The sequence below is a fragment of the Grampus griseus genome (assembly GCF_964374135.1).
Source record: "Grampus griseus genome assembly, chromosome: 9".
NCBI lineage: Eukaryota > Metazoa > Chordata > Mammalia > Artiodactyla > Delphinidae > Grampus > Grampus griseus.
Genome location: NC_139003.1, coordinates 27,212,474 through 27,228,403, shown reverse-complemented (window position 1 = coordinate 27,228,403; position 15,930 = coordinate 27,212,474). Strand labels below are relative to the sequence as shown.

Below are 15,930 nucleotides of genomic sequence, written 5' to 3'. Positions count from 1 at the left end.
AGCAGTCAGGACACACACACGTCAATTAAGTCCGCTGTTTTATGTGGGTGAGGTCCATGGTGCCCCAAAACAATTACAATAGTAACATCAAAGATCAGTGACCACAGATCACTGTAACAAATATAACAATAACAAAAAAGCCTGAAACATTCCAAGAATTACCAAAATGTGACACAGACACACAAAGGGAGCAAATACTCTTGGAAAAATTGTGCCAACAGACTTGCTCAATGCAGGGTTGTCACAACCTTCAATTTGTAAAAAAACAAAAAAAAAGAAAGAAAAGAAAAAGAGAAAAGAAAAAGAACACACACACAGTATCTGCAAAGCTCAGTAAAGTGAAGTGCAATAAGACATGGTATACTTGCACATAGCATATCATTCCATTTATGTGACACTCTAGGTTAGGTATAACTATAGAAATAAAATTCTGATCAGTGTTTGCCAAGGGTTAGGTAGCCAGGGGAAGGGCTGATTACAAAGTAGCAGCATGAGGGAATTTGGGGGAGGTGATAAGACTATTTTTTATCTTGATTGTGCTGTTGGCTGTTGATTATATGACTCTGAATTTGTCAAAACTCACCAAAAGGATTGAATTTTACCAAAGGTAAATTTAAAAAGTGAATAAAATGATACAATGTTATATGAATGTGTAGAATATTAAATTCTATTATACTACTGCAAGCATATAAAAACTGAGTAAGTCTATAGAAGACTAAAAGGTAGCTTGGAAAAATGAAACAACGATGTGAATAAGAAATAATTCAATGGTCAACTTTTCTCTTGAACTTTTGTTATATTTTGAAATTATCTTGCAATACAGTTAAGTTTCAAAACTTCATTAAAAAGAAAGAATATAAAAAATAAACAATTTTAATTTTTCTAAAAATTTTGACTAAATATTGAGATTTTGTTTATGTTAAAAAAGCAAAATACATGTTTAGTCAGCTTCTTAAATAGATTATTAGTCTAAACATAATCACTGGAACAAAACGCTGTTTCAAATTCTTTAGTAAACCACCCCCCCAAAACTGTACTAAAGGTGTTTTAAATAGTTTTGCAAAGTAAGAAGGCAGTAAGGCACTTATCTTGGCTTTAGAGAGAAAAATCCCCAAAGGAGGCTAAACATGTTAGAGTTGGAAAAGGTAGTTTAATTCAAATACGTATTACATTTGAAGTTCTCGCAGGATATCTATGTGGATCTGTTCAGTAATAATTATAACTCCGTGATAAGTATTATAAAGGAACACAAACAGGTGCATGTAGAATCTCAGATATGAAGAGTTTAACTTTCTCTGAGGCCTAATGAAGGAGGGTACATGTGAATTGAGTCTTAGAAAATGAAGAGGAGTTGGCTGGGTAAAGTAGGGGACAGCATTCCAAGTGGAAGCAACAGTACATGGAAAAGCATGATGGTGTGAGAGATCATGATGTGTTCCACACACTGTAATATTCAACTGGATATTTAATCCAGAGAGTAGGAGAGAATTCAAGCTTGGAAATACAAACAGAAAAAGTTAAATGATTCACTTATCAACATAAAAAATATCATTCAAAGGAGATTTCACCAATAAGATGGTCTTCCACATGGACCCCCTAGTAAAGTATTAAAGCAAAATCTGCATATACTTCGACTTACTATAGCACGTCTTAGAATTTTGATAAAGGAATACAGGGAAGAAAAGGTAGAGTACCTTAAGGTGTCTTGCAACTTCTGGATTAAACAGAGGTGTTTTGATGTACTGAAAAAAGAGTGTTGCAATCCTTTTTCTGAGTCCTTCAAGGTTCTCATGTTTGACTCCTCTCATCATAAGGTCAACCTCCCTGTCAATCAATTCTAGAATTTCTTGAGTCAGTTTACAATCATGTTCCTGTGTAAAACACAACCATATTCAGTATAGAATTTTAAAAATCACTAGTTTTTAAAATTATCACCCAAACAAACTGAAAACTACATTCCAAAGGTAACAAAACATTGCTGACATAAATATAAGTTGGTGCCACTAATTTAGAAAAAATTTTGACGTTATCTAGTAGAACTTAAGATATGCATAATCTACAACCCAGCAATTCTACTCTTAAGTGCTTTAAAAAATGTGCACGGAGTCATCGTTCACACCAGCTCAAAATGAGAAACAACTAAATATCCATAAATAAATTGATTACATAAATAATGACGGCTTATTCATACAGTAGAGTATTACATGATATATGGACATGAATTAACTAGAGCTATATATAGTAACAAGTTTAATCTTACAAATTAATGTTGAGCAAATGAAGCAAGGCACAAAATAATACATACAGTCTCATTCCTTTTAAATAAAATCCAAAAATAAACAACACTACACCGTATTATTTAGAGATGTATACAGAGGTGGTAACTATGAAGAAAAATCAAGGAAATGACTACCATGAAAGTCTGTATGGTAATTACTTTTAGAGGACGAGAGGGTGAGTTGCAGATATGAAGAGAAAGGGGGACGTTGGCAATGTCCTGTTTTGGGGCCAGAGGGCAGTAACAAGATTGGTGCTTTTATATTTGGTAAACTATACACGTATATTTTATACATGTTTTCTGCATGTTTATATAATTCACAATAATCTTTAACAAAGTAATAGAAATGATGGTGACTGAATAAGAAAGCCCAAGTAAGAGTGAAGTGATTAAAGTAGAAGGATTTAGAAGTAATAAAATAGAAGTAAGTTCCTCCGACTGCCCTCCGACTACAAAAACCATAGTTTGAATGAAGGAGTCAGAGGGTAACGTCAGTAACTGTAAAATAATGCTCTTCTCTTCTTTTTAATATGTACTTGGTATGGCTAATACAAGAGTCTGCATCAGTGGTCTTTGACCCTGAGGGCACATTAGAATGACCTAGGGAAGATTTTAAAAGATTTTAACAGTGCCCTCACACTTGAGAATCTGATTTAACTGCTCTGAAATGGGGCCTAGATATCATTCCTATTCATTTATTCTCAAACTCTCTCCCTTTCTCTGTGTATCTCTTTCTCTCTTTCAAGCTCTCCAGATGATTCTAACATACACCCAGGATCAAAATTCACTGGTCTATATTAGCAACTGTCATCAAAATAATACTTATTATTTATTGAGGGCTCCCTATTTGTAAGCATTGAGACACATAAATTATATATTTTATTTATATTCTATATACATACGTATGTATAAATATATACACATATATATATGTGTATCTTCAAAGCAACTAATTTTACAGATGATGAAACTGATTTTCAGAAATATTAAATAACTAATCTACGGTTGTGCAGCCACCATAAACACAGCCAGACATCGAGTCATGCTTAAAAGCCTTAATCCTCCATCAAATACTGTTAAATAAATGTATATGTGGATATATTAGGTTAAACATATTAAGACATGCACAACTTATCTTTTATGAGTCCATCCTTTGGTTTTTTTAATTAACCAGCTAATGGTCCTAATTATGTCAAGTAAGAATATTTCTACTGTACTCTCTACCTGCACTCTCCTTTTGCCAATTTGGTCTTTCTACTGCCCTCTACAGATACCATGCTTATTTCCCACCTCTGGACCTATGGCTTCTCCCTCTCTTCCTATCTCTAGCTTCAAAGGCATAGTCACTTGACAAACATCTCTGAAAAGGCTGTCCAGAAAAAAGGCAGTCAATGCCTTATTGAGTCCATGCCTCTGCTTTCAAGGTGGGCAGAAATATGAGAGACCTATGGGGACTTACCTTCCAACAAGAACCATTTACTCAACTACTTAAAGTGCCTTAAATCAATAACTGATGAGGAAAAGGAGGTAAAAATACTTATACTAATGCTGCATTAAAATTGCTAAAAATAAAATTTTCATTAAAAAGTGTGAAAATATATAGCCAATAATTGCTGTTTTATTGAACTGAGTTGAGTACTAATCTCATGCTGTATATATCTACATTCATTGCAAAGGTAAGGATACATCTACATTTAGAATATTCATTGTGTTATATTTACTTTTGTATGTGTCATAATATATAGTTTGAGAACTTGTAGATAAATGTTAATGCATAAACCATATCCTCCCCCAATTATACCCAAACAATATGGTTGTTCACAAAATAAAATTCATATATATGGACATTTATTATCTTTATAATTACTTAATACAAACCATCTTGTTTATTTTAGTATTCAATTTTTTTATTGATAGTGGTAGTGATACCCAAAAACTAAGAGAAACTAACGTACCTTTACAGTATGTTTGAGTGTTAACAGCACATCCAGTCTCTCATCTTGAGAGAGATTTTTCAGCACAATGCAGTTATAGATGTTTTGCAGCTCTCTGGCTCTGATGGTGAATTGTGTATCCATCTCAATTATTTTGCCATCAAATCTTCTCCATAGCTTTGGAGCTGAACACTTTAAAATAATGTTTATAATTATCAGTTAATTAAAAGTTCAAAAATAATTTTGTTCCTTCTACTATAAGTTAACCTTATTATCATGTGCTTTATGGAATAAAACTATCACTAAAACTTAAGAAAATTATTTGAAGAATTTGTAGACCATGGGAAAGTAAAACAATTTAGGAAAAAAAATATGAGAGAGCTTTAGTCTGCAGAAGTACAAACACTTCCTCAGGATTCAGAATTTGCTACTAATTTGTACTAACTAGTATGATGGTTAGCTTGATGGATTTATGAAATAATCCCTGGGGAACAAAGCATGCTATTTAGAATGCTAAAAAAATTATCTACTTGGTTCAGTTATACTGAGTTGTATGAATGTGTCTTGATCATGCCTTGCCAATTGAGAACAACCCTTGTGGAACAATGATTACAATCCTCAAGGCATTAGACCTACAGATATAGCAATATGGGACTCAGTTACAGTTCTGTTTCCTATAAAAATAAATCTATAACAAGTTCACAGTTCTTCACAAAGCAGATGTCCATAGGGAAACAGCTGTATTTAGCTATTTTAGCAGTGCTGTGGCCCCTGCCTCCCTGACAATGGCTAAGATTCTCACTTCCTACTTCCAAATCTAGCTTGGTGCCTCCCAACATAGCCCGTCTCCTGAACTGAGGGTCAAAGATGGAGCTAACTTGCCCTGAAGCTCATGTGAGGAGTCCCAGGCTAAGAATTCAGAGAGAGGAAATGGAGTGAGTCCTCCACTGACTCAGGACCACAACAAAATATTTAAAGACTATGTTTGCCAATGCTTTTGTTCCCTCCTACTCAAACTACTGAGACTTTAAGAGAAGATGCATTGACCTAGAAAGAGCACAGTGAAAATTCACTGACTCTTCTACTTTAAGGTATAAAGCTGCTCAGTTTCTTTCCCTGATTATAATCTATCAAAAAGGAGGCTATGTTGATCACAATTTCTAACTGTCCAAATGCTGCATTTTTGTAGACTGATTGGTAATTGCTTTGGAGACCTGTAGTCCAATTTATGCCATACTTGCAAGCATTTAAATCTTAGATTTGATATAATTTAAAGTTTAAATAGAAGCCCATGTATCAAAATAAATCATCAGGAATGTAGAATAGCCAAATAGAGAAACCATTTAAGGCTGTATTTAGTATGACAGTAGTATGAATTTTTAGTTACAGCCTCAATTTACCTTTAATTTTTTTACATTTCATATTAGCTAAATTACATTGAAAACTACAAAGCTACCATTTAACAACTATATTTGATATGTTTTCAAAGTAATGGCATCATTTTCTGATCAAAGGTAAAATGAATGTTGTGCAGAGCTAGGAATCTCCATCAGAAACTTTAGATTCTCAGTTCTAGTTTTAATCTAGCAAATGAGAAGCTGCAGCCCTATGATTAATTTCTATTTTTAAGCCATAAATCTAATATTAAATAATATACAGTTAATTAGCAGATTGATAAAATTAATAAAATTTATTAAGGATTACAAAAGGGAAATAGCTCAATAAGAAAATATTTTATGATTTAATTATTATCACTTAGAAATTTTAAAAATATATTGTTTTAAATGGTTACAGCCTTGTTTGGGGTAGGCCTCAGAGTGTTACTGAAATCTAATGTTTGCTGCAAAGCTCTTTTTAAAGCCTTTAAGGAATAAGCAATCTTAGGCTAAGTTTCATATAGCAATATTCTAAAGTCTAAAGCCTTAATCTTTGCACACAGTTTTCCTCAGGGTGGCTCTATTAAATGTAATTTCCCTTCTTCCAGTAATGTGATCAATACCTTTAGCTCTTCAGGCTGATAAGTTATTTCATTTGTAATAATCCAAGTACAATAACCTTTTAATGAAATGCTTAGTCCATCTACTTTATTGTGGTTTTTTTCAGCTGCTGTATTGATTTAACTCTACCTTCCCTCCAAGTTTTTAGCCCCATCTAAGACACTGTGATATAGTAATACCTTGGATTTTTTCCAAATATATTTAACATCCAAATTGTTTCTACCCTTTGATTTTTAACTTAAATCCTAACTTTTCTATAAAGATTCCTAACTACTATGGTTTGAAACCACTGAAATCACTATTATCTGTCCTATTGTACATGTAAACACACACACACACACACACACACACACACACACACACACACAGTATGCAATGGGGCAATGCAATTTGTTCTATAATTACAACTCTATTTCTCCTTACAGGTTATAAGAAATAAATTTCTTATGTAGTTTTATATATTTCACAGGGCCTACAGTATTCATTCATTCATTCAGTAAGTATTTATTGTGTTTACTATAAACTGGTCAGTGTACTAGGTAGCAAGTAGATAAATTCTAATTTCATGAACTCTTAAATCTAAGAGCATAGAAAGATTAATAAATAATTAAAAGTTGATTATGCTTGATGATGCAGGTAAACAGGTAACTACAGTTTGATATGAAGCACTTAACTGGTGAAAAGAAAATAATATCTAAGATAAAACCTGAAGAATAACTAGGAGTTAGCCAGATTAAAGGAAACTGAGTGATATAATCAAAGATTCCTAGATTTGAAGTTTGAGTTCCCTAGTGTAAGCACTGAAATGACATTTAAAAAATCTGTTTGGCAAAGTTGTTTTTATATTTGGATTTATTTCTGCCAACACTGATAACCTGGTCTTCAAGTCTAAGCTTCTCTGATTGCAGGCCTTAAGGTATTTCTTTTATTCTGATGCAGGAAAATGTCAACTTTGCTTATTTCTCTTTCTATGTCTTTTTTTCTTTGAATGCTTTGACTACAATAAGAGATGTACAACAATCATGTTCTTAAATTGCTTTAGAAAACAGGAGCATAATAAATTCCACTTAGCTGCCAACAAATGAAACAGCATAGCCTCTGGAGGAGAGGAACAGAAGAACAGCAGGAAGACACATTTTGAGGAAGGGAAGGTGGAGAGATAAAAACCTTGAGAGCAGCAAGCTTCCACAAAAGAGAAGAAATGGCTGCACTGTGAGAGACGGTCTTTTCTTTCTCCTAAATTAATACTCTAGACCCTCAGGGGACAAATTAAGAATAACACTAACCCCCCAGAGCTACTGGGTAGTGATCAACTTTTCTTTTACACAGCAAAGTGGTTTTGTCCGTCCATAGAGGACACCCCTGTGTACTGTGGTACTCAGAGAGAGGCAAGAGCTGGTTGCATTTTTCTATCCCATTACCTGTTGGCCACCTGAGTAAGGAGAAAAAAAATTAAATGACACAGCTAAAGTAGATTGCAGTTTTTTAGCTTGTGATTGTGAGAAGTGGTGTGTAAATCAAAGAGAATCAAAGAAGTAAATGGCCTTGACTCTAGCGAAAACCTCTTGCAGAAATTCAAATTGTCTCTTTACACAGTTTGGGTAAGCAGTACCCAAGATATATTAGAAACTGACTGATGATTTTTCATTCAAATTTCTTGACCTGAATTTCTTCACCTCTGTCAATTTGTGAGTTTTTAACATTTGACAACCGGTGGATGTCAATGTTTGATGTGATAAAATTACAAATTTTTTCACTAATGCTTCAAAAATTTTTAAACTTTTTATGGAGAATGAAGGCTTAGTATAGAGTCCCTAATAACTGATTAGTTCAGTGCTTTTATTGGACTAATTTAAAATAGTAATCATTCACTACTCAGAGAAATTCTGTGTCCAGGATAAGAAGATAAAAAATAAAATATTAGTTCAATACACTACATAATACTTAGACACACTGAAGTTAAACTAAAACCAAACCATAAAATTTTATTTTCCAGAGTTATTTCCAAATTATGGGAAAGTAAATATTCTCTTTACATATCTATATGTTATGGTGCTAAATGTGGATCTTAAAATCCGCATCATGGCCCTGGTTGTTAGCGTTAACATTTGAAAAAACTCTGACCTTATCTAGCCTCAGGGATTACTTATAAGCTGTTTTTTCTTAGCAATCAAAAAAACTGTAGAATAAGTTACTTCAAGTTTCATGAAATCAACACTGACTCCTCCTGAATATTTATTGGAGACAATGCTAGGCATGGGTAGGGTGGGATAGGCATAAAACAGAATAGAACTGATATAACTATTTACAACAAAAGACTATAAAATCTACCTTAACTGTTTTCTATGATGTTTATCATGGCACCATATACAAAAAGGTGATTTAAATGACTTTGTATTAGAATAACAAAGATTTCACAATTTACTATAACAGGTTAAAAGCAGGTCAAAAGTCACCGTTGGTCAATATTTTTAAAGAATGGACTAATTAGGGTACGTAATGGACTGGGGATTGACCTCAAGTGCAGCTGTTCCATTCCGTGGTTGTGTTTTGTCTTGCCCTGTATAACACTTTGGTCAAAACTGAGGTAAAATTCTCTTGTATCAGCTAAAATGTCCATTTCCTCTAAGTCTTAGCCTGGGGATTGGTGAGATTAACTGGTTTATCAGCTGGGGTGACCACAGGTTCAGAACCCCAATTCTAAAACCTATGACCCACACAAAAACCTATGACCCACAAAAAAGCCTTTCCCTTGATTTCTACAAGTTTTTGTGGCTAACTTTTCCATCCTTCCTGTCATCTTCTGATCCTGCATCTTTGTGTGCTGCCCTGAATCAGTCATTAAGGCCCAGTCATTTCTCTTGCTCCTTTTCCTCTTATGAAAAAAAAAAAAATCATCTTGCACTTAATATTTCAATTATTAGTGATATAATTAATGAAGTTACAAGAAGCCACATTGTGTCCCACTGCCTTCTAACTGTCCTCCCTCTACTCTCTCTCCTGGCAACACTCGAAAACCTCCGTTTTCCTGGGATAGAGCAATTCTTCCCATACTCAGGATCCTTTAGGGTCTCAGATTCTACCCCAAAACGTATCAAAGTATTTACCAAAAAAAAAAAATCTTCCTTCCTCACAGGAATTCTCATGAACAAAATCTCCCCATCTCATCTTTTTTGGCGACATTTAAAGAACTTCTTACAAAGTTATACTTCATGACAGAGAGTAATCGTCATCAACTGGCTCCAGAGGCGCTTTTATATGTTGGGACTTGATCTACCTTTGGACTCTCTATAATTTAAAACATGTTTAGGGACAATGCTAGACATGAAGCTGGAGGTTGGGGGGTGGGGTGAGGGGTGTGCAGGCATAATGAAGAATAGACATTGTATAAGTATTTACAACAAGAATTTAAAATCGCTTACAGGAAACAAAGCAGCAGATGAAGCACAAGCAGGAAGTCCTGTACAAGGTTCAGCCTTAAATAAGGAAGGTAAGTACCACCCATCTTCCCTGTCCATTGGCACCTGAGAGGCCTCCAGCTCTTTCTTGTGCCCTGGGTCCATGCTGTCCTCTTAAGGTTAACAATCAGACACATAAGGAACACAGTTCCCAGTGATGAAGCTGGATTCAACATAGAGCAACTTGCTAAAGGAATAAGTTTAGTTCAAAATATGACTCTGGAGAAGTATGAATATTATGGCTTCCATACAGTAGAACTCAGCTATTCTAGAATGAAGATATTCAAGAATTTGAAATGATAGTATCTACACTGCATATTTTCTCATAGTACCTGAAATATAAAATTACAAATCATTGGGGCTTCCTTGGTGGGGCAGTGGTTAAGAATCCACCTGCCAATGCAGGGGATATGGGTTCAAGCCCTGGTCCGGGAAGATCTCACATGCCACAGAGCAGCTAAGCCCCTGTGCCACAACTGCTGAGCCTGTGCTCTAGAGCCCACGAGCCACAATTAGTGGAGCCTGCACATCACACTACTAAAGCCTGTGCTCCGCAACAAGAGAAGCCACTGCAATGAGAAGCCCGCACACCGCAAGGGAGAGTAGCCCCAGCTCGCCACCCGCGCACAGCAACAAAGACCCAATGCAACCAAAAATAAATAAATAAAATAAATTTTTTTAAAAAAATTACAAACCATTATTTATTTCCCTTATTTTTCCTCCCTACCTTCCTCCACAAGCACTTATTGATACTCTGTGATGAGCACTGAGCTAGGATATGAGGCTATGCAGATAAAAGATGGCTCTTGCCTTAAGAAACTCAGAATCTAGGAAGGATTCAGACATGTAAACAGATATAATAAAAACTGACCACAATGTACTAAGACAAAAATGAAACAGAGTCTTATGAAGGTATATAGTACAGGCTAAAGTAGGAGGATCAGTGATCCTTCCCGGAATAAGGGACATCTGAGCTTGTTTTGAAGGGTGACTACTTGGTTACTGAAGAAGGAAGGAAAGGATGTTCCATGTAGAGGCCACAGCAGATGCAAAGGCATTGAGAGCATGTGGTCTTTCTGTGAACGTGCAAGTAACTGAGCATAGCTGAAACAGTATGGCTGTAGTGTGCAGAGATGATAAACAACTGTGGGATGGGTCAGGTGTGCCAAGAATCGACTATAAAAGTCCTTGTTCCTTGAGGGCAACAAGGAGGGCCAGGGGCAGAGTTGTGTTGAATGAGGTCCCTATGGCAGCAATACGGATGATGGAGGAGGGAATTAAGAAGTGAGACTGGAGGTCGAAAGCCTCATTTGGGGACATAAAGTAATCCAGATGGGAAGGAAATCCAGATCCAATTAAATCAGTGTCAAGCTTACACACACAAGGCGAGACCTGTCTCATGACAGCCTCTCAGAGGAGATAGGGAAGCAGGAGAGGGGAGCTGTTCCATAACATCTCAGAAGCTTCCCATCCTCTCCAGTGCCAGCAGGATCACAAGGCATTCCACCAAGACTCAGATTAGCTGTGGTTCAAGTCTTTGTTTACGTGGCGTATTTGGATACACGCAAGGTCATCAAGGTGCATGGCAGAGCCACTTCCCTGTAGGCAGTGGTAGTGAGTTTGGAAAGGAAGAAGTAAAGAACTGAGGAGATTGTTAAAGTAATAGAACAGACAGTTTGGTGGCTAAGTGGGACGTCAAGAACAATGCCCAGGTTTCTGTCTGAAGCAACTTAAGTAGATGATGAAACATTCACAGAAGATAAATTATGCAAGTGTTACAGAAGAGGATCAGTTTGGAGGTGAGGGGTCAAGGAAAGGTAAGATGATATGACTCAGGGGTTGACATGTCAACTTGAGGTTTACTCTGGGGACATCCAAAGAGCAATGATAGTAGGCAATTCAGGATGTGATTTGGAAGCTCCTAGGAGAGGTCTGGCCTGGAACTGTAGGGAGTTCCAGGATGCAGGCAGTAGTTAAAACCACAAGAAAAATTGAGATCAAACAGGAGAGCGTATAAGTAAGGTGAGTGGGGGGCATTTATAGTATCAAAAAATATGGTTTTTAAGAACAAATGTTCTCAAATAACAAGAATCATACAACCAGAATCACTACACGAGAATATCTTGAAGAACTCCATCCCTTTTCTTCTGGTGGCTGGATTGGCTTTTAATTGTTTGGAAAGATCAAGTTTATAAAAGGAAATTGGTCACTATGGAAACAGGCTATTCAATATCAAGCAGGCAGTTTCACCACAAAAGGGTAATTACTTTAGTTTTTCCCTTAATTGTATGTTTTCATGGTTTTCAATAATCATATATCCTTTGGGTCAGAAATTTCTAGTCACTTAATGAGCTGGTGAACAAAAGCAGAAACACTAGTCTATAGCTATTTCCCCCAGGTTGCTTACTATGGGGCACTGCAGATCCAGACATTTTGTGACTTCAATACTCTACATTTTATCAGGGTGTGCAATTCATCTAATTTCTATAGCCAGCCTAAGTCTAAATGAACAGAGTCACAAAAGTGGTGTCTCCATTTTTCCCTTCATAGCTCTTTTCTTAAGAACACGTTAATTTTATGTGACTTGTCAATCGTTATTCTAGGCTGCAGTGAAAATCTAAAGCTGTATAAGAAGAAAGAAAAATATATACAAAATTTAAATAAATATGTCACCAAAATACTAAACAAAATTCACACAAATTCTTACAATGTAAGTCTCTTCTTTAGTTCATTATTCTATGTTTTTAAATTCAGGATACATTCATATTTAAATAATTGTTACTTCAATAACCTTATCCAAAAAAGCTTGTATCGATGCTTCCTGGTTAGCCGTATAAGCGATGTATCTATGTCTCCCAATGGAAGCAATTATCTGGGTCTCTTTTTCCAGGAGTTCACACAAAGCAGCTTTCCTTTCAGCTCCAGTGAAAGACTGGTTAATGCGTGCAAGTTCTTCTTGCCTCCAGACTAGAGGAATAACATAAAAGACTCTTGAGTTTTTAAAATCCCACATCTTTACAGAACATTTTTTACTATCACCTCCAGACAAGTGTATTTTATTTTTATAACAATCTAAATAAAATTATATTATGAATAGAATCATTCATATTGTACACCTGATATATGAAAAAAATAGGATGAAATGAAAGCTGAGAGATGTAAAGCAATAAAAGTAGAGTCAAACTAACAGAAGCTGTAAGACATCAGTACAGATCATGTCAAATTATGCCTCCAAGTAAGCATGCACACCCCCCAGTACTGGAACAAATATGGCTTGGATTTGTGGCAGCCATGAACGTGTCCTGCTCAGATCTCCCTCCAAGAGAGTACCTGTAGCTAGGAGTACAGGTGGCTGACAGTACCAGCTATAGCACTTCGGATCTGCCGCCATATTGGAGCAGAGGCCACACTTTTCCCACACTTACTCCCAGTCAATGAGTAAGAACCATGGGAGAAGCAGGGCCTGGCCATGTCTGCCCAATAGTGGTCTCTTCTGTGGTCAATCAGAGCTGACCGTCAGGCCGGCTCAGACTTCCTCAGAACTCTACCTGTTTGAAGATATCCATCCCTCGTCCTCATTCCTTCCCTCTCTGCTTTCACAGGTGTCAACCTACATCTCAATCTGAAGACTTTCTTTGCCTTTCCCTGCTCTCTCTTCCCTGTATCTTTCACTTCAAACTCCATCTTGGTGTCTGCTTCCCCCAGTACCCAAATTGACAGTTTTATGTAGAAATGTTGACTTCAATTGTTTTCTTCATTATTAGCACTTTTAGAACGATTTTCCATTTCTTTACAAAACCCTAATTATATCAGCAAATGTTATAAAGTAATTACATTTACACTTTACTCAAACCAATGAATTAAGTTAGAATAATATCTACAATATTTTAAAGTGTTGGTTACTATCAACAAAGACTGTGTTGCACATTACTATATATAAAACAGATGATCAACAAGGACCTACAGTATAGCATAGGGAACTCTACTCAGTACTCTGTAATAACTTATATGGGAAAAGAATCTGAAAAAGAATATATATATGTATATGTATAACTAAATCACTTTGCTGTACACCTGAAACTAACACAACATTGTAAATCAACTATATGCCAATATAAAATAAAAATTAAAAATAGAATGTGTTGCATGAAATACATCCTAAAACAAAACCATAAAATGCCAAAGAATAGTACTTTTATAAACTCACTTTACCTAAAGATTACACCATATTCTCAAAATTAACCTCAGAAAATACAGACTGCAAGATCCTATCCCAAACTTAAATCAAAGTGGCTGGGCTCAGAACTTTTTATTTTAACAAGTGTTCCATTCAATTCTCATACATGTTAAATTTGGGGAAGAAAACTGTTTTATATCCCATATTTCAAAAGTGTCAAACTTATTTATATTAAAGGAAAAATAATGTTGGAAAGAACCTTAGATTTTAAACAGTTCAACACCCCTCCCCATCTCCCAGCAGCTTGGACAGGTTTAATTTGCTCACCCTGGTCCTGGTCCTAGCCTGTGAGGCTAAACAGTCAGTCTATTCTTTGCGCCGCATGGCATCGAAGACAGCTGTCACAGTCCACTTAGGCTTTCTCTTTTCCAGACAAAAACACTTCCCTTTCTTAAACTGCATATTATTTGACATAATTTCATGTCCTATCCAGGCCTAGTTCCTCTTTAATATATGGCATACCAAATTTCTGACAAGATGGAGGTTTATATACAGGCTGTTAACTCCAACTTCTCTCTCCTAAGTTCTTCTAGAAATGATACAGGAAACATGAAATGGGGGAGGAGAGGGAGAGACCGGAAGCAGTACTGAAAATCAGAGAGAGGTGTGATCCATGTGATAGAAATCTCAGGGCAATTTCCGTAAGACACAGTGCAGATTCGACTGGAAGACACTCAAGGAGGCACAAATGTCGTCCCCCAAACTGCTGTTGTTTCATCTCAGAAAATGAACCCTCTAGCAGAAGGTAGTAAACCTTAACTCAGGACTCAGAACTAGAGAAAATGGTAGGCTATGAATCCATTTGATAGTTTACCTGTTTTAAGAACGTCTTTGAAAAACTTTAAGAAGGAATAAAAAAAGAATGCTTACATTTCAAATCATTGCAGAAAAGAGTAACAATCATAAATGTTTGTGCAGAAAAAGACAAAAAAATTAGAAATAAAAAGCATAAAGCAAGATGAGAGAAGCAAAATCAAGCATAATCATTATATTGAAAAATATGAAATGGTTCGATTTTTTTGACTGAAAATAAAATATTATGGTTTTTTAAAAATTCAATGACATGATGTTTTTGGAAGGCACAAAGTGATGCCAAAGACTAAGGTTAAACATAAAAGGATGGTAAATATGAACAACAAAAAAGACAGATACAGGGCTTCCCGGGTGGCGCAGTGGTTGAGAGTCCGCCTGCCGATGCAGGGGACACGGGTTCATGCCCCGGTCCGGGAAGATCCCACATGCTGCAGAGCGGCTAGGCCTGTGAGCCATGGCCGCTGAGCCTGCGCATCTGGAGCCTGTGCTCCGCAACGGGAGAGGCCACAACAGTGAGAGGCCTGCGTACCGCAAAAAAAAAAAAAAAAAAAAAAAAAAAAAAAGACAGATACAGCAATATTAATATATTGAAAATAGGGGGGAAAACACTCAAAATTCATCCCTTGGGAAAGAAGATAATTTTATGATGAAAGGTATGACTCTCATGAATATTTATACTGAAAATCACATCCCATCAAGCTATAAAAAGCAAAACTTGTATCAGTTATAAATACTACTGTAGTGAGTATATTTTATATTATATAAACATAAATAAAATACAAATGAGTTAATCTATGACAGTCAAGTAAAGAAGAATTAAAAACAAAAAATATCTGACACAGTATGATTAACCAATTTAAATTAATTAATATACATCAAGCTCTGAACACCAAAGTCTGAAAATATATCTTATTTTCGAAGTTCTATGAAGCATTTATATAAAGTTATATAAATTCTAGGAGTAGGAATGGAAGAAAACATAAATCCCCCAAATCAGAAACATCGAAAACTGCATTTTTTGACACAGTACAATTCAACTACAATTAATAACAAAAGTTTAAAAAAGAAATATATTCCCATCTGCTTGGAAATGTAAGCAATACTATCAAAAATAACATTTTAATCAAATAAGAAGTAAAAGGTATGAGTGTCAACAATTAAGGAAAGAAAAATAAAAGCACTACATATCAAAATGCATAGGATGAAACAAAAA

General features: G+C 35.6%; 1 protein-coding gene across 1 annotated transcript in view; it reads right to left on the bottom strand.

The window, feature by feature from the left end:
- Positions 1-15,930, bottom strand: part of IQUB (IQ motif and ubiquitin domain containing) — a gene marked incomplete at both ends in the record, with an annotated part of 57,506 nt that overhangs the window by 13,988 nt on the left and 27,588 nt on the right. Inside the window, 3 exons of the mRNA XM_082662480.1 lie at positions 1,695-1,871; positions 4,234-4,404; positions 12,459-12,634. Coding sequence (XP_082518606.1) covers positions 1,695-1,871; positions 4,234-4,404; positions 12,459-12,634 — 524 coding nt within the window. The remainder of the gene's footprint in view (positions 1-1,694; positions 1,872-4,233; positions 4,405-12,458; positions 12,635-15,930) is intronic.